The sequence below is a fragment of the Solea senegalensis genome, linkage group LG10 (assembly GCF_019176455.1).
Source record: "Solea senegalensis isolate Sse05_10M linkage group LG10, IFAPA_SoseM_1, whole genome shotgun sequence".
Taxonomy (NCBI): Eukaryota; Metazoa; Chordata; class Actinopteri; order Pleuronectiformes; family Soleidae; genus Solea; species Solea senegalensis.
This window is the reverse complement of record NC_058030.1, coordinates 13,856,149-13,882,026: the sequence shown is the minus strand read 5'-3', so window position 1 is coordinate 13,882,026 and position 25,878 is coordinate 13,856,149. Positions and strand designations below refer to the sequence as shown.

The 25,878-nt window shown below is 38.9% G+C and overlaps 4 protein-coding genes across 6 annotated transcripts; 2 read left to right on the top strand and 2 right to left on the bottom strand.

Annotated features, from left to right (window-relative positions):
- Positions 1 to 291: 291 nt before the first annotated feature.
- ppcdc (phosphopantothenoylcysteine decarboxylase) lies at positions 292 to 8,523 on the bottom strand. The gene is made up of 5 exons (XM_044035707.1): positions 8,232 to 8,523; positions 4,675 to 4,770; positions 4,461 to 4,589; positions 4,174 to 4,342; positions 292 to 1,846 (listed from the first exon to the last, which is right to left on the bottom strand). Exons 1-5 carry the CDS (start codon positions 8,373 to 8,375, stop codon positions 1,764 to 1,766), a joined length of 621 nt encoding a protein of 206 aa, XP_043891642.1. The 5' UTR covers positions 8,376 to 8,523; the 3' UTR covers positions 292 to 1,763.
- Positions 8,524 to 8,542: 19 nt separating this feature from the next.
- Positions 8,543 to 12,304, top strand: hacd3 (3-hydroxyacyl-CoA dehydratase 3). 2 transcript variants are annotated; one of them, XM_044035706.1, is made up of 12 exons: positions 8,543 to 8,774; positions 9,378 to 9,420; positions 9,505 to 9,578; positions 9,672 to 9,836; positions 10,432 to 10,477; positions 10,617 to 10,727; positions 10,805 to 10,932; positions 11,037 to 11,149; positions 11,420 to 11,526; positions 11,616 to 11,665; positions 11,699 to 11,747; positions 11,837 to 12,304. In XM_044035706.1, exons 1-12 carry the CDS (start codon positions 8,697 to 8,699, stop codon positions 11,911 to 11,913), a joined length of 1,041 nt encoding a protein of 346 aa, XP_043891641.1. In that variant the 5' UTR covers positions 8,543 to 8,696; the 3' UTR covers positions 11,914 to 12,304. The 2 variants fall into 2 exon arrangements, with proteins under 2 accessions (XP_043891641.1, XP_043891640.1); XM_044035705.1 differs by having other exon boundaries at positions 11,616 to 11,747.
- On the bottom strand, positions 11,418 to 16,381 carry ints14 (integrator complex subunit 14). The gene is made up of 11 exons (XM_044035704.1): positions 16,093 to 16,381; positions 15,908 to 16,015; positions 15,543 to 15,698; positions 14,564 to 14,682; positions 14,331 to 14,473; positions 14,148 to 14,240; positions 13,883 to 14,027; positions 13,636 to 13,769; positions 13,229 to 13,347; positions 12,993 to 13,058; positions 11,418 to 12,913 (listed from the first exon to the last, which is right to left on the bottom strand). The coding sequence occupies exons 1-11, from the start codon at positions 16,312 to 16,314 to the stop codon at positions 12,680 to 12,682; spliced, it is 1,539 nt and encodes a 512-aa protein (XP_043891639.1). The 5' UTR covers positions 16,315 to 16,381; the 3' UTR covers positions 11,418 to 12,679.
- A 3,198-nt stretch (positions 16,382 to 19,579) lies between these two features.
- Positions 19,580 to 25,730, top strand: slc24a1 (solute carrier family 24 member 1). Of its 2 annotated transcripts, XM_044036217.1 has the most exons (10): positions 19,580 to 19,697; positions 19,883 to 21,061; positions 21,852 to 21,911; positions 22,113 to 22,221; positions 23,212 to 23,292; positions 23,721 to 23,788; positions 23,931 to 24,185; positions 24,258 to 24,347; positions 24,683 to 24,849; positions 24,954 to 25,730. In XM_044036217.1, the coding sequence occupies exons 2-10, from the start codon at positions 20,030 to 20,032 to the stop codon at positions 25,201 to 25,203; spliced, it is 2,112 nt and encodes a 703-aa protein (XP_043892152.1). In that variant the 5' UTR covers positions 19,580 to 19,697; positions 19,883 to 20,029; the 3' UTR covers positions 25,204 to 25,730. The 2 variants fall into 2 exon arrangements, with proteins under 2 accessions (XP_043892152.1, XP_043892153.1); XM_044036218.1 differs by lacking the exon at positions 23,212 to 23,292.
- Positions 25,731 to 25,878: the final 148 nt, after the last annotated feature.

Sequence of the window (25,878 nt, the reverse complement as noted above, 5' to 3'; positions counted from 1 at the left end):
CAAGCATGCTTTTCAGTCGCGGAGCCACTCACACGGCTCCACGTTCTGTAAGTGCAACAGCTCAACCCCTCAGGTTATTTGCAAACCAAATTTCCCCCGTTTACCTTGGATTCATTAGGAACAAAGATAAACCAAAATAAAATACAGCATGGCGGTAACATATGAAAAACATGAGCCGACAAATGGAAAATATCAGGATGAGTTGTTTGTTTGTTGAAAAAAAAATAAGAAAAATGATAAACCTCAAACGAACACCAGCAGTGGAAACAGACCTATCATGTGTGCATGTGATCAAGATTTGCAAACTTGTCAACTTTATTTGGTCAACTAACAAGTTGAGCTCTTAGAGTACAGCGTTTATGCTACTTGTCCAACATACCTTCAATATGATGCTCCTTTTTTTCTCTCTCTCAGTAACAAAGTATAAACACATCATTTACTGGTTAGGTTCAACATTCTCTTGACACAATCCAGAGTATGTCTCTCATATGAGACTGAGGGTTTTCACAAAGATAAACATCTATAACCTTAATGTGAATCATGGGTTTCGTCACATTTCACCTTTCACCTCAGTCATGGCAAAAAGGGAAAAAAAGGAAAAAAATCTACTTATTCTCTGTTTTTAAATATATAAATATATGTGACAGTATGTTTGTTTAAATGCCACTAGTAGCAAAAATGTTCACTGACTCAGAAACAACCGTTTCTTAACGAACGAGTTTCACCGCAGTAACAACTGTTTGCCAAACTGTCACGCCACAGTGACACTGTCTCATAATTAACCCCACAGACGACATGACAGCTAACTACCGACTCTAATGAGAAAGAAAAATGATGACTTAATAAGCAGACGTTGGTTAATTGCATAGTGAGCAACTACTAATTTAACTTTGCTTTCTGTTGTTACAGGACGCCGAAATGTCATGAAGTATGACCGATAATGCTGATGTGGCATTTGGCAAGATGAAATCCAAAAAAGTGTTCTACCTGAATTTTGGTGGCAAGAAAACAAACAATTACAGGCAAAAAAAATAAAAACAAAACATGGTTGAAACTTTGATAGCAGTCTTTTGATCCAAATTTGGCAGTGTTCACAACTCTGGGATTACACTCACATTTTTCCACTAGGCGTGACAATATCATAACAATATCATAACTGTAACAGTATTGTTTGTTCAGCTACAGTCATAGATAAAATATCAAAGTATATATACACATATGTATATGTATATACTGTATATACATATATACACACACATACATACATATATATATACTGTATATATATTCAGATGAGCAAAATCTGTTTGTGCACACAAAGTCACGAAGGACGCAAAAAAAAGAAGCAATTTCTAGATCAACTTTCGTTTCAAACTGTGGGATCCCGTTTGTGAACTTTGGTAGAGGTGGTGTTTGGGGTGACTAATCAGAATTCTTTGAATTGACACTCTGGCTTTAGCAAGACGTATGGCAAGGTGACACATATAAAAGCAGCTCCCATCAGACTTTGAGCACTAAACAGTGTCTCATGAGGCTAAAGAGGGTGTACTTCCACACCATACGTGGAAATTCCATGAGGTCATAAAATACCAAATACAAAGGGGTAAAGGTGCGTGCTGTCCTGCCTTGATACGTGCAACGAAACCCACAAAAGAGAGGCCAATTAATGACAATCTGTATACACCCAACACAATCCCAACATGAGAATTAATCAAGTACAACAGCCTTTTAAAAACAAGCCAGTTGCCAGTTGACGTTCATGGTTACTGAGGTGACTCATCTGTTTTAAGAAGATACTGTTTGACAATGCTGACAATGGATGATACTTCTGCCATGGCACCTTTACCTGCAACAGAAAGAAGAATGTGGTGACATTAGCGGTCCTTGTGTACATTTACCATAGTCGCCTAAGCCACCTATCTATTGTATCTTCAATACTTTATCTATCAATCGTATCCTATAAATGAAAGAGAGGTTTGCCAGACTCAAAAGTGCACTATTGCTGAGAATGTGTTAATGTAATGAATACCATTAACATAAGAGTTAAGGTTAAAATCTTAACAATCAAAGCAGCAGCATTCAAGTTCAGGGAAAGTGTGGAAGTAGTTAAGCTTCGGGCATCATTTGGACACTCCTTTGTCACTGATGACAAGAGATCTAAATGGCTGTAGGTGGATCCTTCGTCATGTGGTGACAAGCTGACAGCATTCATGACACAAGTTAAAGAAAAGGAGCAAAATTTAGCCAATCCACAGTTTGCCCTGGTTCTATAACTGTTGATCAGAGCTGGAGGCAATAAATAACTGACTAGTACAAGCAGGAGTGAATGCAGTTTATGGCCTTTTCCACTGAAGACAAAAGCCAGATGTCAGTAAGTGTAGTTGCTTTTTGTCCAGTGGGGGCTAATGTCTACTACTGCCAAACATTACTAGAGGAGAGCTGCTCGTAAGTAGGTGTTAATGTATAACAGTCCATATCAAAACTTAAAAAACAAGAAAAATCATAGCACAATAAAATTTAAAGTAATAATACGGCTCAGTGAAATTCCATCGCAGATGTGAAGGCTGTATTGTCTGGATATGCCCTACTACTTGCCTCATCTGGCCTGGAAGTTTATGAGGTGACACACAAGAGATATTAAATCCTACTAATCTAATTTTTGACACTCAAGGACACTTTACAAAACAAACAAACAACAATACAAAAAACAGTAAACAGAAAATGGAGAGGAATTACAGAGAGTAGGCCATTTTAAACAGGTTGGTTTTGAGTCTGGATTTAAAGAGGGGAAGAGAGTCAGAGTTGTGGATGTCTGGTGGGAGTAGAGCTTTCAGCCGCTCCACTCTGCTCCTCTCCGGGTGGGCGGAGGGCACGGTGAGGTGGATGGAGGATCTGAGGGAGCGGGAGGAGGTGGCGATGTAGAGAAGGTCAGCGTGACACGGAGGGGCGAGGTTGTGGAAGGCCTTGAAGGCATGCAGGAGGATTTTAAATTCAATTCTCAGATTGACCGGTAGCCAGTATGGCTTTTGTAGGTGGGGGCGTGATGTGGTGGAATGAGGATTTTCTGGTGATGATGTGGGCAGCTGAATTCTAGAATAGTTGGAAGTTTATGGAGGGCTCTACCTGATCATCTCTTAACAGGGAGTTATGTCTGGCAGTTACCTCCAGGCAGGCAAACCACCTCAACTGGCACCTTTTCATTGTGAAAGAGCAGCAGTTCTAATCCAGCAACCTTCCTTCATTCCTGAGGTCATTTGGCTGAGGCCCACAAATGGGAGCCAGAGAAAGAACACCAACATGGGGGTCACTGCAGTGGTGCCACCGAGGGTGGTTACAAAGATAAGTTGCACTTTCTGCCAAGTAGCAGGTGGAGTCAGTTAGCTTTCTGACTGTGGGTTATGTAAACAGAGGAGGATACTGTACATTTTATGATAGACACACCCGTACCAGGCACACCTTATTTTGGAGACCAAAAATATTTCCAATTAAGCAGACAGTGTGTTCAGTGTGTTTTGAAGCAGGAGACAAGAGAGTGCCACGTGGCAGCATGTGTGGTATAAGCGATTATGTTCAGTAAATTTAATGATTTCTTTAAACTTGCACTTATTTCCTTTGCACGCTTCTTGTCATTTTTGTTTGTGACCATCGTGCCCCCATTTTTTAAGAGGAGGTTCACTCTGAGTTGCTGTATTTTTCTTCTTGCTTCTCTGTTTATCTAACATCGGTCTTGTGAAGGACAGTTCCCTTTCTTCCAAACAGCAACAGTCTGCTTATATATATGGAAACTTTCATCTCAACCCCATTTAAAGAATCAAGCCATTATGAAATAAGCCATTTTTGTGCAATATCAGAATTTATCTGGTGTGTCTTGTTGTACAACAAGCCGGGAGACCATTGATGTCATGATTTAACCCATACTGCTACACACTACCAGCTTTTACTGTGCTGTACATATTCAACTCATCAGCTGTTTATTTTATGATTACAGCTACATATTTGTCATATGAGGTAACTCACACACTTATAAACAAATATCAAATCTCAATTCAAAAGACTACAATGGTCGTCCACCTTGTATATAAAGCAATTCATGGGCTTGGACCAAGCTACATTGGTATATCACTAGGTATTTTTTTAAATTAGACAAACAGTTCTTGAAACTGAAAAACCCACCTTCATCTCCACACACTAGCTTCTTAGATATGCAGGGGATTTCCACATATCCATACTCTTTCAGCCTGGATACCTGCTGGGCTGTAATGGGATGCTGCCACATGGCTGTATTCATTGCTGGGCAGAAGAGGAGAGGTCGACTGATATCCCAGGCTCTTACCACACATGTCTGCCAATGAAAACATTTTTATTTTTTAAATCTGTGTGGAAATATTTTTTCCAAGCAATTGCATAATACATTTTTATGATTAACAACTTATTGTTCTGCTAAGATATCATGTACTCACAAGCAAATTATCACAAATGCCATTAGTAATCTTTCCAAGAGTGTTGGCGTCCAGAGGGGCAATGACGAGTAAGTCTGCCCAGCGTCTTAGTTCAATGTGTAGCACGGGGTCAGACCTCTGCGTCCACAGCTACAACATCAGAAATACCCACCATATAAGAATCTTGTAAATGTATTAGTGGCATTACATTTATTATTTAGTAATGGCTTGTTACCTCCCACTCATCCTTGTCACTGTAGATCTTTACTGAAACCTCTGCAGGATTGTAGAAGTGCTTGGCATGCTCTGTAGTGACCACTCGTACATCCACCTGAACCAAAAAACAAGACAGTGACAGCCACTGAGTCTTTTTAAATGGGTTTATCATAGTTCTGCAACAGGTGTTTAAAAACCTTTTTTTAAAAAAAGAAAAAGAGAGACTTAAAAATGGGAAATAAATGCTCTCTATCTTAGGTGTCAGGTGTGTGAACATTGAACTAGATGTGTGCAATAAGCCTGGGATTTAACCCATATGACCTGTATTCAGCAGTATAATGTTTTTAATCACTTGTATTATAATTGAATTATTTGTTATCATCAAACAGAGAAACATTCATTAGCTCGTGTCATTGCAGAGAGTTACTTTCTTGACTCCCAAATTCAGTTTGAAACCTTGAAAATGTCAAGTTTAAAGACTTAAACTGCATTTGTTTTACATGTCAAAAAAATAAATGTCAGTGCTGTAAGTCACGTAACCTTAAACCTCTTAACCCGCTTTAATTTCTCTTTAGTTCCTCATTGACATTCTACTTAAGTGGCTTAATAAGTAGTTACAGTAGGTTTGCGAAATCATGCGCTGATGAAAATACACTGGCTTAAAATGGAATGCAAATATCAGTGACCAAAATAATGTTTTACATCAGAAACTAATATTTGTTTTATTTGCATAATGCATGGTCTGTGCAATGCTGGGACACTGTGTTTTTTAGGAAGTGCAATACTAGCACTGTGACTGGTGAACCTTTGTCTTGTGTGTTTACTCTGTATATTGTGATGGCTATGAAGTCTTGACACCTTTTACTCACTGAAAAATATTTTTCCCTATGGAGACAATTAGGTGCTCCCAACTGTTTACCATAGCCCAACAAAAGGAATATAAACAAGTGTAGTGCTATGATGTTGCAGTGGCTAAACTGATGCTTAACAGCTGCAACATCTCCATCTTGTGGGTAAGGTGTGGCAGAGAAACAATAACGTCTGCAGCTGCATGAGCATCAGAAATACTGAGTCAAGCTTTTAGACCAGTGTTTCCCAACCCTGGTCCTCAGGGAACACTGCCCTGCATGTGTTAGATGTTGCCCTGCTCCAACACACAGGAGGGCAACATCTAAAACATGCAGGGCAGTGTTCCCTGAGGACCAGGGTTGGGAAACACTGTTTTAGACAATAAAAGTAAAATGACCAAACAGTGGAATGGTAGTTAGAGGTGTCGCCTCACAGCAGGAAGGTCACTGGTCAAAAACCCCAGTTGGACAGAGGGCCTTTCTGTGTGGAGTTTGCACTTCCCCTGTGTGTGTGTGTGGTTCTTTCTGGGTAACACACAGTCCGAAGTCATGCAGGTGCATGACTGGCATGCAGAGTGGGGGTTTGGTTAACTGAAGACTCTTGTTGTTTTTTAATAGTTAAAACAAGTTTATCTTATTTTCCAGCTTCTTGAATGTGAATATTTTCTGGTTTCTTTGCTAAAACAGAATAATTTTGGTTTTGTGGACAAAACAAGACATTTGAGAACATCATCATATTTAAGTTTTAGGCTCTGCTGCTCCTTACAGGTTCAAGAGAGGTTATTGTCCACCTTGTTGTTTAATCATTATTAAACGTCTCTATGCAAATGATGCTCTCTTCATCATCAAGTCTTTCAGGAGATTAATCCATTGTTAATCAACTGCTAAATTATTTACCAACTATTTCTAATCTATCAATTAATCAGTTCCAATAATTAAAACAAGTTTCTCAGAATGTTCAGCTTCTTAAATATGAATATTTTTTTCTGGTTTCTTTGCACCATATAACAAATAAATCATTAAACCTGAATCATTTTTGTTTGTGGACAAAACAAAACATAATTTTTCAACATTTTCTGACATTTTGATCAATCAAGAAAATAATCAACAGATTATGTAAATAGTCGTTAGTTGCAGCCCTAGTAAATTGTTCTCTGTATGTTGGGCCCCAAAGCAACTGACTTTGTTTTTAATCTAATGATGTGTGATGGAAATCTGGAAAATAAATATTGACTGATAACTGGATTGTCTTTGTGCTCGTTCTTTGGACCCAGAGGGGTCGGTGTACACTACATTCACATAATGCAATTGGAGACTTCAGCTGTAGACACATTTTACAGGGAAAAGAAGAGAAGAAGAAGACACTCACTGGATAAAAGGGGGGAGCAAAAGTGCATATTTATGGTGCTGTCAAAACTGGCAGACAGAGAGTGTACAGCTGTGTTGTTCAAGGACAGGCGGTCGTTAATTCATACAAAACAGGAAAAACACCTCCGTTCATGCCAGACAGCATCATTTAAAAGCATATTGTAAATCACAAAAACCTGGGTTATCCAGTGTCCAACATAAAATTTTCCAACAAAAGATGATTCTGCCCTAAATGCATGTTCCTGAGCCCCACTAAAGATTGGAGGACATGATCCAGACTTGAGGTAAAATTTAAATATTCAGGTAAACATGTGGAGGGGAACAGACCATCAATTTATAAGTAACCAAATAAAAGAGGCAAATGTCTTCACAACTTTTTTCTCTCAAGCCAATAAATACATAGAGACTCTAAAAAGATAATTCATAATTCTGTCTAACATGTAAAGCAGAAGGAGCATGTATGCATATGTTTATTGTATTGTAATCTGTCTTAAAACAAATGTTGGACTTGTTAATTTCATCACTCAGTGAATAAATAATCAGTATAAGTGACACAATTTGATTTAAACCTCTGCCTTTATTTAATAAGGGATATGCCAAATTTCTATACAGATTTGAAAAGCAGACTTTTAAGTATCCTGTTTGCTCTGTCAAAATTGTGTTCTTCTCCTTTGGAAAAATAAAAATATATCTTAATGTCAAGATGTATTTGGACCAAGGATCAGAATTTTTGCCTTTAGAACAAGGGACATATTTTCACATAGTTATGGCAGCCATTTTCTCATATTAAGGGTCTGTTTGGAGATGATTAGTATGACAATTGTGGTGATGATATTGGTTACGGACATGTATTCATTTTGTGAAGCTTGATGGGTTAACGTCACTGTTTTGTTACTCTACAGTTTAATATTTTGTTTTTGTTGTGTTCGCTTTTCTGATTTTGACACTTCCTAATGCCTTTATTCTATTTTATTTTCATCAAGCAGACATCTATAGTGCATGTAATTTGTTGATTACTAGGTTTTCTGTGTCAATGTTATTTTTGCTAAACTATGTGTGGTCTGTGTTGTTCTGACCTACCAAGGAATAGCAGAGACAAATATCTTTAAAATAATCTGATAATCTGGTACAGTGCATTGGATGTTGTAACTGTACACTGTGCATTTTACATAAATTAAATATGTACATAAATATCATAGGTGTTTGAAAAGAAAATATATTGTTGCTAACTGATTCAAAAAGATTTTGTGTCTATATGTTACCACTCTAACCTAGGAAAGAGTGGTAACATATAGACAAAGGAATAGGAAAAAGCAGTACTAAGGTGATATACAAAAACATTAAAAATGAAATAGCTCACCCCAGGAAGCTGAAGAAGCTGAGTGACCAAAAGAGGTAATTTCAAGGCTGCCACGCTTCCGGTTACGCCGACAAGGACACGAAATGTCCCGCAAGATTTCAACAAATCTGTATTAGAACAAGAAACAATGTCTTCTGTCTCCATGTTAGCATTAATAAGAGTCCAGACAAGTCCATTCACTCCACTACCCACTGCTTCCTTCAAACAATCAAACAAATCTTCAAGACTTCCGTAAACAATAAGAGCAAACCAATCGGAGAAGAAGAAGAACGTTAGACTGTCTCATGGACGAGCACGTCGGCGCACGTCAACGTCTGGCAAGCGCGCGTCCACAGAACAATCTGGGTGTTTATTTGCTGAGGGCTCGGGTCAGTTGTCCGGTTTAGTTAGCATGAACACATGGCAATTTATTAGAAACTGTTTTAACAAAGCTCTGTAAAACCCAAACAAAACAACACCTCAACTATGACGCTCACGCCTCTCGTTTACTGGGCTCAACGTCATAAAGACGTTTACCTGCGAGTGGAGTTGACGGACGCTAAGGTGAGCTAACCTAGCCTGGAGAGATAGCAGTAAAATTAAATTAATTATTATATTATGTTCAAATTGGCCTTTTAACGTTAACAGATATAGTCTCTATTTATCGTCATAAATACCAGACTAGTAAAAATCGAATCGAATACAAAAACTCAATGTCTTCATGTTTAGATGCCTCTTAGTTGTGGCCAAAATTAAATTGTAGCTGTTAGCTTCTTGGAGTTTTGTTCTACATCCTGGCTTGGATATTTCTGCAAAGGTTTGGCACTATCTGTTTATGAATTATAAAAAGGCGATGGATTATCTACCATATCCAACAAAACCTGCTCAGTAATGCTTTGGATGTGTATGTGGTTTTGTGACTGTGTCAGTCAAACACGTGAAGTTACCTTCAGTGTTTTACATTCCACATTTGCCATGTAGACTGGTATTTTTGTTTTTATTGATGTTGGATAGCAAGCTGTTGTTGTGCTCTGTTTTCTATGTGTAACTTTAAAACAAATCTTTAACTTTATTTCATTATTAAAACAGGAACCACTGTGATACTTGAGTAGTCAAGGAGTGTGAGGAAGTACACTCATCCTCCCCCTCCCTCATTTGTTTTTGCAGAATATTAATATCCTTGTTCGTGAAAACGTGCTGCTGTTTCAAGGTGACGTTTCATGCACATTTGATTTCGTATATATTCTTACATTTACTTCTGCATTGACACTGTATATGGTGTTATTATGTGTAGCCCAGGGTGTTGGTGCAAAAGGACAAAATGAATATGAGTTCAGATTGGAGTTTCTTTCTTCAGTAAAGCCAGAGGTACGTATTTATTCATCAGTCATTATCTGTAGTTCTTTCTCACTTATGCTTTTCAGTTTTGATGACTGTGCTCATCTAAAAATGTGTGTCCAGGTCAGCTACAGGTCCACACAACGGCTGGTAAATATCACTGTGGAGAAAGAGCAGCATGGCTGGTGGGACAGACTGGTTGTACAGGAGCGTAAACCTGTCTTCCTGGCACCAGACTTTGACCGCTGGCTGGACGAGTCAGACGCTGAGATGGAGATCCGTGAAAAGGTGAGATTAAAGTTGTCTGCTGGATGGGATATTTATTTCTAAAATATTAATTTAACTGCTGTTTGATGAAAATGCTCTCCCAATATAGAGATAATAAATAAAAGATTTCCAAATAAACCTTAAACAGTTGACCCAGAAGGCTAAATCTGGAGACCCACCACTCAACTTTCATTTTTTATGAAGGATCACACATTTAACGACAGACTACATGATTTGTCAAACCAACTGAACAGAGCAACCTTGTCTACGAGAGCAACAGTTTAAAGGGAAGACAAACGTCACCATTGTTTAGATGTTTCCGCTTATTGCTGTCTCCATATTCTGAAGCTATTTCCTGTGTCCTACCTACTCTTTTTTTTATTGGCTGTTAGCAACATGTGTTTGCAGTTGGGTCGGTAATCGGTACACACTACCCTAACACACTTGTCAATTTTGAGTCTTTACCTCTCACACACAAACAGATTTCTGTGCAAACTAGCCATGTTGACTGTCCCCAATTAGTGCTGACTTTTGCAGACTCTGCCCAACTGTGAATCGTGGGTAAAATCTGGCTTGTAGTGTGTCCCCCAGACTGAAATGTTTTTACTTTGAACAGGAGGAGAAAAGGAACAGGCTGAAGGCTTCAAGGCATAAAGAGGAAGGTGAATACAAATATCAATAGGAAATGTATTTTAAGTTGGTTTCAACTTTCACCTGTTTCTCCTTTCATCTCAAGTCTTTTTTTATTCATATGTACTGTATATTGCATTTGTCTTATTCAAGTGTTTTTTTATGTTTCAGGTTTTGTCAGCCTGAAAACAGGATATCTGTTTGTATATAACCTGGTGCAGTTTCTTGGTTTTTCATGGATTTTTGTCAACATGACTGTGCGACTCTTCATCTTTGGCCAAGGTGAAAATCATCTTTCTTTAGAGACTTCTCAAAACCCTGGTAGGAACCTTCCATTTATAACTTTGCTTTCATTCCAGACTCTCTGTATGACACATTTCACACTATATCGGATATGATGTTCTTCTGCCAGAGCCTGGCAGTAGTGGAAGTCCTCAATGCTGCTTTTGGCATAGTCAGAACAGGTGTTGTCCCAACTCTTATTCAGGTATGGGAATGTTGCTTTACCAGAGTTTCACCTTGAGGTAACAAATATCATGTCAAGTAGTGTGCAAAACAATCATGAAGTGCTTTGTTTGTTTTGTTCTCTAGGTGGTTGGACGCAATTTTATCCTGTTTGTGATTTTTGGTGGTGTCGAGGAAATGCACAATCAGCCAGTTGTATTTTTTGTTTTCTATCTGTGGAGTGCCATTGAGATATTTAGGTAAGTATTTTTCTAGTTAGCGTCCATTAGATCTACAAGTATTAACACAGTTTGAGCTTCACGTAATACTCACATTTAGCATTATACTCACTCAGAAACATTTAGGTCTTAATTGAAGTAACATGTAGCATAAACTGTTATACATTGTCAGAAATTAAACTGATGTTTATCAATCAGCAGTGTGAAGGTCAATATACCAGGACGCATTATTGTGATTGTTACAACATAACTTGGTTGTTGCCCAAAACTAACAGGATGCTCTTACCTCAGGTATCCATTTTACATGCTGGGTTGTTTTAATACAGAGTGGAAAACCCTTACCTGGCTGCGTTACACAATATGGATGCCACTATACCCATTTGGTGTTGTAGCTGAAGGTGAGCTTCCTCACTTCTCTCTGAATTGATATAGTAGAATTGTCCACATACCTATGCTAAAATGTATATTACCTCCCATTGTCATGTAGCTGTTGCTGTCATACAATCCATTCCTCACTTCTACAAGACTGAACTCTTGAGCATTCCACTGCCCAAAGCTATTGGCACCTCCATCAACTTCTCTTACGTCCTGTATGTTTACCTTGTTCTCCTGTTTCTAGGTAAGTCAGCAGAAATAAATATTTGTCATATTCAAATCCATTTGTCAGCCTTTTTCAACAACAATCTTCTCGTCCCATGCTATCCTCAGGACTTTTGTTCAACTTTCGTCATCTATACAAGCAGAGAAAGCGTTGTTTCCGTACCAAGAAGAGGAAGGCATATTAAATTCAGCTCCAGCAACAGTCCTCGTACACCTTTGCTGCCTGTATGTCTGAAATGATCCCATAAAATATCTGATGTTATGAAGCATTTTCCTCTCATTGATTGATTAAATTAGTAAAAAAAAACAAAAAAAAACCTGTATTGTTATACTTTGATAGAATATAGAGTGGTGTATGTGTGTGATCTTGTTTTTTTTTAATGGAGTGGTTTCTTGGTTTAAAAATTGCAACAAGTGCTGGTCATTTAATTAACAGTATTTTTGCATGAGTGTAAAGGGAAACAACATTTGACAAACGTATTTGTTACTCCATTTATCTGAGCTGTCACACAAACCTCAGGGAAAAACTGTATTAGTGGTGATTTCTAAAATAAATGGTACCCTTTTTAACGATAACCTGCTAGAAAGAATATTTTATTCTCAATCCTTGATGTGATGTGTTATTTCTGATAAATATCTCAACATGAAAGCAAACTGAAGTCCCCAGTTATTTGACAGTGAATTGAATTTAAATGTACATTAATAAGTGAAAAAGCATCCTGCAAACTAACATGTAAAAAAATATGTACACAAACATTTTTACAAATATGTCCTATCTACATATTGTCATGTTAGACAGTGCCACAGAGGAGTTATCAGTTTTCCATCATGACATCTCCTGAAGCTGCTTGGGTCCTAACAGCATTCAACACACCATAGGTGTTGTCTCCACATAAATCCACACATGCTAAGCCAGGTACACTTCAGTCCACTTGTAAATTCAGGCATGGATTAGCTGGAGAAGTCAGTGTGCATGGGGGCAATGTTGTGATCAAAGGCAGCGTACTGAGAGTCACCTGTGCTTGCCAGTTTGAGCTGCTGTGCGGCATGGGAAAGCTGGAATGCAGCATCAGGATGGGCTGAGTCGGGCAACATGGTGCACTCTCTCTCCAGCAAATCAGCCACCCCCTTCAGCAGCTCCCAGAAACCAAAAGCCAACGCAGCCTTACGCAGACGGTTGAGCTCCTGACATGATAGAACACAAAACACGAGTTTAAATTGTGAAAGATAAGTTCAAATCTGAGCTTTCTTATTCAAAACTTACCTTATAGAAGGTCTGTGTTTTGTCTGGTAGTTTCCTTGCATTCCTCAGAATCTTCTGCACATCAGTCTGAAATGACAAGAATAATTGACACACATGATTAGTAGTAGTAGTAGTTGGTGCAAACCTACCAACAAAAAACATCTGGAAAAGTATACTATCACTATTTTATGAGCAGGTACTTTGTCACATTCCTATAGAAGAATCATTTTTGAAACAATACAGCTATTTTAACATACCTGAAGTCCACTGGCCTTTATCCACACAGTAATATTCTGAGCATAGCTTCGTTTGATGTGTGGCTGCACGGGAAAAGGACTTTTACTGTCATCCTCACCATAGGGATTTTCAGCAGCCTCTGAAATACCAGAAAACACCAATGTTTTTCTACTACATTGCAAAGGATCAGATGTGTAAATTATTAACTGAGTGATTGTGTGTGTTTACCCTTTGCTCCTTTAGAATTGTAATTTCCCTGTACATAGGTTATTGTGTCAGATATAACAGGAAAATGCCCCCTAAAAGTGTCATAATCTTAAAGTGATGCCTTCAGACATGAGGCACTAGTTAACACTACCATCAAAAGAGGCCAAATCTTTGCTGTGTGAATAGGCAGAAAATATGCTGTCAGTGTGAGACAGGTTACCTGAGATGGGTCCTAAATATGAAATCTTGCCCAGCCAAGGCAGAGGCTCTGGACCAGGCTCAAACAGAGACATCATCAAGTTTGATTTCTTCTTACTGTCTGCTTGAGAGTACAATATGCCATACCACTCTGGCCTGATGAAAAAAGGCAAACCAGACATTAGCTGTTTGTTTGTTGTAATGTTCTACGTTTAATTTAAACACACAATTCTCCAAAATATGTAAAATATAATCATCTTTATTCTCACCCCAGCTGAACCAGTGCCACCATGCCCTCAACTTTCAGACTGCCATGTAAAAGCACACAGAAGTTTGGATTTTTGCCTGCCATCTGACTGGCAGAGGGTTCGTCCTCGAGCTCGTCTGTGGCTCCTGTGCCAACTTCATCCACCTCTAAAATCAAGTACAACCAACATCTGTTACTGATGCAAACAGTCACATGTAGTAAACTGAGGTTTCATATTTGAAAAAAATAATACATGTCCAAGGGTGGACATACAGCACAACACTAACCTTTGTTTACAGCAATAGGCAGTACCAAGTGTCTGGATACAGCAGGAGGACTGGAAATATCACCTATTTCAATAAAGCCTACAATTTCCAAATCTGAAACATGAAAAACAGAATTAAGATTTCGCTTTAGAAAAAAAGGTACAATTTAACTCTCAGACAATAACACAATGTACTGTATGGTACCTGTACTAACTGTTCGTGGCATGGGGTCCACCTCTTCGTCCACCACAATAGGCTCAGGACGAGGGAACACTTGAACGTCTGAGGACAGATTCCCACAATGAAGGACCGCATGGAAAGGAGAGTATGCGTAATCTATCAGCCTCCTGGACACATATTAAAATGAAAAATGGTATAAAAGATGCACATTAACGTGTAATTAGGGTACCATTTAATTTACCCAGTTAGAAACATACCCAAACATAGCCTGTACATTCTTCATGCAAAGCGGTCCCTCCATAGTGAATATTTGTCCATCGCCTCCACTGAGGCGAAGTAGCTCCTCCAAGTTGTCCATGGCATCAGTCATTTGTAACTGTAATTACACGAGACATGGGGCTACCATTGTAACAGCTGTAAATCTGTTGCAACATGTTAGGAAAAAATATATACATGGGTGCAAATTATGGAGCACTTAGTAGAAAAATTAGTCCACTTCACTAAGATTTGTCAGACATATACACACAAAAATACCAGAGGGACAAAACACATTTACTTCAGTCTGCTTTCATTATTCAATCTCCTTGAATATTTCACCTGCAAAACCAATTAGTGACACTATTCTGAATTGCATGAAATATTTGTGGTACGGTGTGCAGATGCCTCAGGGATGACTTTCATTCCATTTGAGGGGTGTAATTTTATAAATACTAGTCTAATCTCTTAATTCTGATTCAAACAGGGAATTTATTGTAATTCTCCATTAGAATTACAATAAATAAAATAATAATAAATAATAAAGTTATTTTTGCACACACATCAATTAGTGATAGTGAATTTGTCCTCTACATTTAACCCATCATGATTACAAACCAGCAGTGAACACACACACAAGCTGGGGACAGGAGTAGAACCTAACTGCACCCAGAGAGCAATGGCAAATGCCCATCACCCATAATGGGATGTGAACTGGTAACACGAAGGTTACAAGCAAATTCCTTTTCTCTTAACCATTGCTTGCCATTCAGCAATATCTATAATCTGAAGGCACAGTCGAGGCTGTAACGTTACATCCTGATTGTGAAAAGCTGCTTTTAGTTGCAAATTTCCATCCACCTATCCATTATCTACCACTTTATCCTTCTAGGTATTACACCGACTGAATTAGAATACAGGCTCAAGTAAACAAAAAATTACTCAACTTTTGAAAAGGCAGCAAATAAAGGTTATAGGTACCTCCTCTGCACTGGCTACACACATGATATACACTTTAGTAGGGAAAGGGAAAGGAAGTGGGAACTTCTTGTCGTCCCCACGTTGCTTCATTGTTTTTAGGGAGTGACGTAGAGAACCCTTTCCGATACCAAGTGATCCATCAGTAACCAGCACCATCTATAGGACATAAGAGGGAAGAATATAAACAAAAAAACAATTAAACCCAACACAACAATTAAATAGTTATGTAAAAATCCTCTTTTCTGTGCACTAGCTTTGTTTAATCAAGAATAAACTCAGATAAGGCACATCTACTGTGGACCCTCATGTGAATCTTTAAAACTGTTTGAATTGAAAAAAAGTGTACTATTGGCTTGCCATATTACCTGACAGGAACAGGTGGTGCCCCACTCCTGTTGGACAACATTGCTGACACCATGAAGAGCCGCTTCAATACACGTCTTATCATAGTCTTCCAATGTGCTCAGAGCCTCCTGCAAAGAAAAAATACATATGTTAGTAACAAAAAACTCACTAAAACACTCTGCTTTGACTTTGAAGCACACTTCACCTGTAATGCATTATAATCTCTGGTGAAAGGCACCAAGAGCTCCCAGAGGGAGGAAAAGGCCATCAGAGATGTGAACTCCATGCGGTAGTTTGAGGCCATGTGTTCAAATAGCATGTTGAGCCCATGGACAGCCAGGTTCTTCCTCTGAAACTCCTCACTGCCGTCAAGTGACACGGGCCGTGTCATGGATAAAGACACGTCCATTAACACCACGGTAGGCATGGCTCGTTGTTTATGGACACTCACAATATGGCAATGAACTTAACGTATCCTCCAGCGTCTGCAGCCACTAAGGGTAGAAAAACAATTAAACAATTACATTTCAATTTATGAGTGAGTAACAACATAAAATGTGTTCATTACAGAAGCAGACGTGTGTTTTGTGGAGACTGAATTTGTGATTACTGTGCATCAATCTATGGCTGAAACAATTCATCGATTATTAAATGAATTATCAACTATTGGTTGGCTGTTCAGTTTGAGTTTTTGTCTCATGATTAAAACAAGTTTTCAGATTTTTCAACTTCTAAAATGTGAACATGTTGTTGGATTCTTTGCTCCATATAACTCAATCATATCTAAATCATTAAAACGGAATTTTTTAGTTTCGGGACAGAAGAAGACAACTTTTCGTAGACATTTTTGGACCAAAACGATTAATCGATGAACCGAGAAAATAACCGTTATTAGTTGCAGTCCTAAATCAAAAAAAATCCTGATACTGTGACCCAAATATCAGATTTAGCATAAAATCACTCTTTAGAGTTACATTTGATGGCAAACTTGAGCAGAGTAGTTGCTGTAAATCAACACCATAAGGAGAAATATTTTCTAATATGAAGAGCTGAAAGTATTCCACCTAACAATGACATAATGTGAGTACTAGTCTACGACATCGACTTGGCATTTTATTGCGCAGCTCATTCTTCTTTTGTTGATGTAGGACATGTAATGAGGTGCATTCATCGGGTATTTAGTTTACCACATTAAAGTAACAGTGGTTAAATCCGTGCTAAAGTGATAACACAGTTATACACAGCAGATGGCTGTTAGCTAGTGCTGGCTAATTTACGCTAGTGCTCGCTAATATAACAGCAAAACCGTCGACGAAACGAACGCTCAGGTTATTATTCAACGAATGCGAGAAGGAACCGAACCACTAAGTGTACTGTTTGCATTACCATGAACAAACAAATGAAAACGAGTGACTTAATTGAAAAATAAAGACATGTACGTGCCATTCAGGGTATCGTTTGCCATACAGCTTCTGTTGTGACGTGTGTGTAGCATTTCTTCCCGTCCGGGTGAAAACAGTGTGCGTGCATCACACAGTTCCCATATGTTGGAATTGTTTTTCTTGTTTATGTGCTGTAAGATCCACAGAAAAATGAGCCGGGCAGTGAGTTCAACAATACGACTGTTGGCTTATGCATATTGTAAACGATAAATGATAAAGGAACAAGTGCACAGCTGCTATTCTTACATCAACTGATCTGACTACTGTGTTTACTCATGTTATTAAATACTGCCAACGCCTGTCAGGCTGTATCACTGGCTGGCTGTACAAACAATGTTTGTTTATATGTGAGAAACATTGCTATATAATCTGCTTATGACTCAAGGCGTGGTCTACATGAGGAACATTTCATATAATGAAAATGGTTTCTTCCATTAAAAAGTTGCAGCTGTGATTTAAAACTGAGCTTTGTATTGAGAACTAAATAGACACACTTACTTCAGAAATTATGCTTTATCTCAACTTTATTAATAATCTCCTTTTTAATACAGTGATTTTTGTAGACAATACAAGTGCTTCTGTGTGCCAAAATGAATTATGTCATATGCAGCTGAGTCGAGTTCTGTGTCTCTGTCTCTGCGTCCTTTATCAGCTAAGCATCGGTGTCAGACTCCATAGGCCCAATACCTCAGACTGAAAAGGATTTTGCAGAAGATTCAACAGAGGGTGATGAGAAAACTAAATGGCTGGAGGAACCGGTCACTGCAGCTCATGAAGGTACTGTTGGCAAAAGGGCTCATATCCAAATGCATTAACACATACCAAGTGTTTTGGCTTCTGTGCACTGGCATTGTAAAATCCAGGCTTAGCCAGTAATAATGCTTTATGTCAGCAACATGCTGTTGCCTGTGATGTGTGTTTTACAGTATCTACCTTGCTTGCCTGTGATCTGCTGTAATTCATTTTCTAGGAGAAAAAAATGCATTAAACATTACATATTTTAGTACAAACATCTAACTATTTGCACCAATGTCCCGAAGGAGCCAAAAATTGTGATGTTGGAATTGTGGGAAGTAATTGAAGAAAATATTAGGAGATAGCGACCAAAAAAATGGCAGAAGATGAAGTATGCTTTCTCTATATTTAGTCATTCTTTTTGGTTTTTAAATCATTCTATCTTGCTCATTACAATCGGTTGGTCAAAGAATGATTATGTAAATAAATATATTCAGACTTTTGTCTCACATTTAAGTGTCAGTTTATTAAATACCTGATGATATTCAGACTGCTGAGGTTATACATGTGCCCAAGGCCTGCCCCCACTGCTGATGAAACCACTGGGACAGATGGTCTCTAAATACCAAATGGTGTGTGATGATGAGGAACCACTAAGACCTAATGATCCCCCTTGACAGTATGGCCACGACCCCACAGGGAGACGACGCCAGGTAAAATCAGTGTCATTGCACTTTGAATTTAATGAATCAGAATAACCAACTCTAACCTGTCGATCATGAGAGAGGAATCGGATCCTGTCCTATCTCGCTGCTTCTAGTCAGAGGCACACTGAAGGTGTCGGCCACATGTTTATCCAGGAGCCACTGAGTCACCACCCTCAGAGGAAAATGCTCTAAACTAATCTTCATTTGCTCTAGGATGGGGTGATGGCGGCAAAGCTTTGCCAGCACCATCTGAGTGAGGCAGCATTGATATAGCAAGAATTGAGTGAGGAAGTCTTATAAATGGAGTGAGAGTAAGTAATAGATTGCGGTCAGCTGAGTGTATGACTACCAATGCTCTGCTTGAAATAATGCAAAGCTTCATCAACGACAAAGCCGTTCCTGCAATAAAGCTGAAGGCATATTGGATGCAGCTGTCCTATTAGACAATCTTCAGTCTCACCATTAGATGTTATTAATTTCTACACACTGGATCTTAAATGTATGTTAACAATGATAATATTGCTATGGAAAACTAAGATGCAGGCCTACTGGTACACCTGGAGTACCACCCTTCATTTGTTCACACTGTCACTGTCTCATACATGAAAGAAATAAAAATAAATATGCAACACAGTATCATCAGACTCAAACATCAGTTTTAGGTAGCTTGCAAATATATTCCAGATATTGCTATGACAGGCTCATGATAAAGTGAGAGTGAGACAATGCACATAATCCTCTTAACAGACTTCAGGTATTAGGTGTTATGCTGATCCATTGTGAGGACTTGTGTCCTGTGTCCTACATAACCCTGTCAACCCTGTCAACAGTTTGGATTCTTACGTGTGCCACACTATCCAGCTATGGACATCTGCGTTTGGAAAATGTAGTGACCCTGACTTTCACCATTCAGTATTCATTTTGTGGTAAGTCTGCATTTCAATCAAAATTAATTGTTTTACTGGTACTCTTTCTCATATTATATCTAATATTATTCATAACAGCTGATGTATGCAATGCAATACATTTCAGATGCTTGCAAACATGTACACAACTGCTATCAGTTACCAAAATGCTACCGTATCTCTAATGCTTATTTAATTTGCAATAGATTGCAGAGGATGTGATATGCATCAGACTGCTGGAGTCTGCTGGAGTCACCCCATGGTCTGCTGGGGAGAGAACAGGACTTGTCTGCCACAGCCCATTTATGCACCTTAAATCTACATAGCCAGTAGCAACACTGCTTTGGAGGAAAATGTACTGTACAAAAAGAAAGCGACTGCAGCTGAACAGAGTTCTATTTCTCCTCTCTGGGGTTTTCCTTTGCACCCTATACCAGCTGACCATCAGTGCCAGACTGCATGAACCATTCCCATTGCCTCAGATTGGAGAGGATTTTGGAGAGGGTTCAACAGAGGAGGTCGAGGAGGCAACTGAGGTGCTGGAGGAACCTGTTACTGCAATTCATGAATTTGAGCCCACAGATCAGACCACACCTACCACGCATGTGGTAAATCATAAGGAAACCACATCAGATTTGCAACCATCCACTCCAACTCCACTATTGCCAACCAAAAATCAGACTATTGTGCACTGCATCTATGTGGTCCCAGAACCTCCCGAAGAGACACCCACACCTACACCAGCTCCAGCTCCTCCTCTAACTACCATCACTCCAGCATCTCCTGGTGAGGCTCCACATGCCAAGGGTGAATACCCTCAAGATATATTTTCCGTAGAAGACCGCAGAAGAGGCTGGGTGATCCTCCACATTTTTGGGATGATATACATGTTTATCTCACTTGCAATAGTATGTGATGAGTTCTTTGTTCCTGCACTGGGGGTGATCACTGACAAGTTGGACATCTCTGATGATGTGGCAGGAGCCACATTCATGGCAGCTGGAGGTTCTGCCCCTGAGCTTTTTACCTCATTGATAGGAGTTTTCATTGCCCACAGCAATGTGGGCATTGGCACAATAGTTGGCTCAGCAGTTTTCAACATTTTGTTTGTTATTGGAATGTGTGCTCTGTTTTCTCGGGAGGTACTACGTCTGACCTGGTGGCCAATTTTCAGAGATGTGTCCTTCTACATTGTGGACCTCATCTTACTCATCATCTTCTTTCTGGACAATGTGATAATGTGGTGGGAGAGCATAATGCTGGTGGCCTGCTACACTCTGTATGTGATTTTCATGAAGTTTAACAGGCAGATAGAGCATGCCTTCAAAACCCAGCTCCACAAACATAAGAACATCATCAAAATCACCGTGGAGGAGCCCGAAAAGGTAAGCACCGCTAGGACAAAAAACAATGAACATGTCTTGATATATATGTTAAAAATGTGTGCTCTACATAGAAAATATCAGCTCAATTTTTGCAGTTCAAGGTCGTCAACATGAAAGAACTAAACTTCATAACGTTGTAACATGGAAATACACATACATGTATACTCAAAAGTGAAACTAACCCTCACTCATGGCCTCTTATCCCATGATCCTTATCACAAACATTGTGGTTTATCACTGAAGGATAAAGCCATATCACACATAACACCACATCTCTAATACCATCTGAGTTTTTTTTGCAAATAATGACAAGCGTAAATTGACACCAGCAAAGACCTCAGTGAACTAAAACTACTTGGCTAATCTAAAATAATCCTCCGAGCAGTCACAGCTCTATGCAAACTGTAGCATTGATAGATACAATGTATTTAACCTTAGTATTTTGTGCACTCAGGAGGCTTTTGTGGAGCTGGATATTCTGTCCTAGCTGGGCTTCCCAGTGACTTAATGTGATTATTTCATCAGTTGAAAAAAATTGCTTCATATCATACATACTACAGTATATTAACACTATGACTTACACTATGGTTTGGTTTTAGTGTGGCAAGAAATGTTATTTCACCATCCTATTATCCGCACAGGACCATCTATCATGTATATAAGAAGAAAAAGACCCACTGAGTGCGCTAAATGTAAAATAGTAATCAGTTTATCAGCTCTTTCACAATGTAAATAATCTTGGTCCTTATTCAGTGAATGATTATTACTGAAAAAACATTGTTGCATGCAGACAAATGAGGATGATGACGACAATACGCCTCCTGCTCCTGAGGACAAGAATCGGTTAAAGGTAAAAATCAATCATTGAAAGAAAGACCCTGAAACAACTCTTACCATAGATACAGACCTATGTATAATACCAATAGGCCTTTGGTCAAGTGTTGGAGCATGTAAATGCACTGAAGACACTGACATGATTGTCTAACGGTGGTTAGTTGTCACTGTCTGTTGTTGCGAGTTACATTGTCATGACTCTTGTATTTGTCCCCAGTTGAAGCCGTCTCTTCAGCGAGGCGGAAGTTCAGCGTCTTTACACAACAGCACCATGAGAACCACCATCTTCCAACTCATGATTCACACGTTAGACCCACTTGGAGAAGGTGAATATAACATCAATATGATAACAAGTCACATCATTGATAACAGTGTCCTTATGTGGGGACTGCATCATTTTCTTAGTAAAAGGGATTAGTGAACTGTCTCAAGTGAAGTCAGCTCTAAGTCCAGATTGATACTAAGCAGATAAATACCCCTCTGAGACTATGGAGGGCTCCATTCAGAGGCCTACAGTGAAGTAGAAGCTAACTCCTATGACCGTAATCAGTATAGTGATTGTACAAACTATAATCTATATACATTAATAATTTTTATTGATGAAGTAGAAGTCATTCACAGAAGTGTCTATTACTAGAATTAGGTAGATAGCAAACATTCAGATTGGAACTGCTAACTGACCCCATAGCAAACCACTCATGGAGATGCATCAAAACAATGCATTACAACTATGGTTCATCCAAATATTGCTGGTGCTAAAATATATGAATCAAACTTATTTCTCATATTTGGAGAATATGAGCAGCACAATTGCAGAAAAACTAAATTTAAAAGAAGTGGGTGTTTGAGGTCGTTTCCTGGCTCGTCTGTCCTACACTGTTATCTCTTATGTCTCTTATGCTTTCATTTCTGCTCATGTGAAGAGGTTGTATTGACTCAAATACCTTGGATCACATAGAAACATTAAACACTTTTATCTATATTTGTATGGAAGCAAATGTCTGGTGGTCAAAGAGGCAGTAAAATGAATTTGCAGGATAATGGGTTTTCAGTGAAGAGCAAGGGTAAGATCGTGTCTTGTACATCTCTTCCTTCAACGAGCTCTTTTTTTCCTTTTGCTCTGCGGTGCACACAGGTTTATGCTGATGGAGGTGCTTTTGATATTGTTACTGTGTGTATTTTTCTCTGTGAGTACTGTGTCTTGTGGCTGTAATTCTTTGTCCTCCAAATGTAATTGGGGAATTATTATTCTCACTGCTATGAAATGGTTGAGTAATTCACCATAGCATTCTCAGCGTGTTTTTGTTTGTCCATAGGAAAATTTAAGGATAAGGCAGAGACTCTGAATAATGTGGCTAGACGAAAAGCAGAGAGAAAAACTGAAGACAAAGGCGAAGGTAACACAGAAGAATGTGATTCACGCTTTAGATCAGAGCAGACACTCGTTCCTCTTTAAAACAAAGTCACAAACATAAACACACTCAGGTTCTGTCTCTCAAATTAACGTAACTTTGTTGCCCCCTAGTGAAAATGTGTTTTAAACACATCTTTATGCTGGGTGATGTGTACAATATGAGTTATATATGAACCAGGTAAGTTTGAAAAAAAAACAAAGGAGTATTATACATCATAATGTATAAAAACAACATTCACAGGGTACGTACAACCAAGACAAAGTTCACACTGTACCAAGCAATACAATCCTCCAACACTGACACTTGATTTCTTGATACCAATCTTGTAAAATGACATGGGACTTTTTTTATACACCTGACTGAGTTTGAGGAATTAGAGAGATACACAATTCTTGCACTTTCTTTTGCAGGTGGTGAAAAGCAAACCAAAATGCCAGTTAAAGATGCAGAGATGAGGGAGCAGTCAGAGGACAACAAGGTACTCTCATACCACATCCCTATGGTTATCAAAAAGCCCATTTAATTACTGTCTATGTTAGACTGGATATGGAGCTGCAACCTTAGGAAAAATGTCCTCTTTATCCTTTGCTGACATCCATCATCATGTCCCTCCACTTTAGGAGGATGCAGCAGCAGGAGAGGAGGGATCGGACGGGTCTGAAGACTCTGACAGTGATGACAGTGGCAGCAATGAAGACAGTGATGAGTCCAGTGAAGATGGTGATGATGAGCAGGAGGAGGAGGAGGAAGACGAGGAAGAAGAAGAGCCCCTGTCTTTAGAGTGGCCTGACACGCGGCAAAAACAAGCCACCTACCTCTTCCTGCTGCCCATAGTTTTCCCTCTGTGGCTCACAGTCCCTGACGTCCGCAACCAGGTGAGGCCCGCACACATCTCTGAGATCAGTCCTGAATGTTGTGGTTTTTAACTTGAATCACTTTCACGACAGAAATCCAGAAAATTCTTCGCGTTCACTTTTCTCGGCTCTATTATATGGATTGGTATCTTCTCTTATCTCATGGTGTGGTGGGCCCATCAGGTCAGTTTAATACTTACATTTTGCATTTTTTTGTCTTTTGTCCCAATGAAGTGCACACTGGTGTTATTATGAAGTATGTTTAAACAAAACTCTTAAAAAGTACAATATAAAATGTCTCAATTGCCTTGTATGGATACATTTATCAACAATTGCATTTTTAACTCTCTAAAGGTATTTATTTACAGCTGAACACACTGGGCAGCTCAGCTGATCGTTTTTTTATAAAGATAATGATAATGTCTGGTTTGATCAGTTTTAACTCGCTGAAATGAAACTTAACTCTAATTCACAATGGAATTCTGAAAATACATCCAAACTCTGATGTGCTCTTCTAGGTGGGCGAGACCATCGGAATCTCAGAGGAGATTATGGGCCTTACAATCCTGGCAGCAGGCACGTCCATTCCTGACCTCATAACTAGTGTGATTGTGGCACGTAAAGGCCTGGGGGACATGGCTGTGTCCAGCTCTGTAGGCAGTAACATCTTTGACATCACTGTGGGGTGAGCTCCAGTACTGTGTGTCACATTTGAAGAAATCCTCATAATTATTTTTTTAAGAGTCTCAAGTTTTTCCTGTTTCCTCCCTCTGTCACTTTGTTTCAAAGTCTGCCAGTGCCATGGCTCCTGTTCTCCATGGGCCACGGTTTCGCTCCAGTGGCTGTCAGCAGCAATGGGCTTTTCTGTGCCATCGTGCTCCTCTTCCTCATGCTCATCTTTGTCATCATCTCCATTGCGTTCTGTAAGTGGAAGATGAATAAGGTGCTGGGTTTCACCATGTTCCTGCTCTACTTTATCTTCCTGGTGCTCAGTGTGATGCTGGAGGATCGAATCATAACCTGCCCTGTTTCTATCTGAACACAAGTGAGCGAGTCTCATGAGCAAGAGTCTGGTTATCTTCAGAAAACCACTGGAGTGACTTTGCACTGCTGCCTGTGATGTGTGTCTCACTTGTGAGCAGCAGTATACTGACTACAATATTTTCTTTTATGTGTTACATTTATGTTTAGTACCAATGGCAGGTTATACATTTTCTATCACAACAGGAGATTCAGAATTTACTGTTCAAGGTAATGTAGAAGTAGGGACAACCTTTTTTCCCCACTGTTTACAAAACGGCATCAAAATAAAATCAGGAATCTAGAACATGTGCACATTTTGATTAATGTAGGTTGCATTTTGTATAAAAATTGAATTATTATTATTATTATTATTATTATTAAATAACTTGCAACAACAACATTCACTGTATTGTTCTTTAACGTCTGTTTTGATCAAAAGGTCAGGCAAGAGTGAATCTACATAGAATAAATGTGTTTATTCATAAATGAAAACAAAGTATAGATCCATCCAGGGAAAATGGTTTCTAATTTAGATAAAAATGATACAAAATCTTGTGTTACAAATGAAAAAATAATATTTCATTGACATTGTGTAAATTGACAAATTAAGTTAACACATAGACATCAAATTATGTTTTGGTTCTCCTTTTTTGTCGCTGGGTACAAACTTACATGGAAGTTAAAATTCAAA

Coding starts and splice junctions, on each gene's coding strand:
- ppcdc (XM_044035707.1), bottom strand. CDS start 8,375: ATGGAGACAGAAGACATTGTTTCTTGTTCTAATACAGATTTGTTGAAA. Junction 4,771..8,231: donor AGCTTCTTCAGCTTCCTGGG/GTGAGCTATTTC, acceptor TTTTTGGTTCAG/GTGGATGTACGAGTGGTCAC. Junction 4,343..4,460: donor GCATTTGTGATAATTTGCTT/GTGAGTACATGA, acceptor TTTCATTGGCAG/ACATGTGTGGTAAGAGCCTG.
- hacd3 (XM_044035705.1), top strand. CDS start 8,697: ATGACGCTCACGCCTCTCGTTTACTGGGCTCAACGTCATAAAGACGTT. Junction 9,837..10,431: donor AGATGGAGATCCGTGAAAAG/GTGAGATTAAAG, acceptor TACTTTGAACAG/GAGGAGAAAAGGAACAGGCT. Junction 11,748..11,836: donor CCTTGTTCTCCTGTTTCTAG/GTAAGTCAGCAG, acceptor TGCTATCCTCAG/GACTTTTGTTCAACTTTCGT.
- ints14 (XM_044035704.1), bottom strand. CDS start 16,314: ATGCCTACCGTGGTGTTAATGGACGTGTCTTTATCCATGACACGGCCC. Junction 14,683..15,542: donor GTGTAGCCAGTGCAGAGGAG/GTACCTATAACC, acceptor GTGTAATTACAG/TTACAAATGACTGATGCCAT. Junction 12,914..12,992: donor AAACACAGACCTTCTATAAG/GTAAGTTTTGAA, acceptor CTATCATGTCAG/GAGCTCAACCGTCTGCGTAA.
- slc24a1 (XM_044036217.1), top strand. CDS start 20,030: ATGTACTGTACAAAAAGAAAGCGACTGCAGCTGAACAGAGTTCTATTT. Junction 24,186..24,257: donor TCCCTGACGTCCGCAACCAG/GTGAGGCCCGCA, acceptor CTTTCACGACAG/AAATCCAGAAAATTCTTCGC. Junction 24,348..24,682: donor TGGTGTGGTGGGCCCATCAG/GTCAGTTTAATA, acceptor GTGCTCTTCTAG/GTGGGCGAGACCATCGGAAT.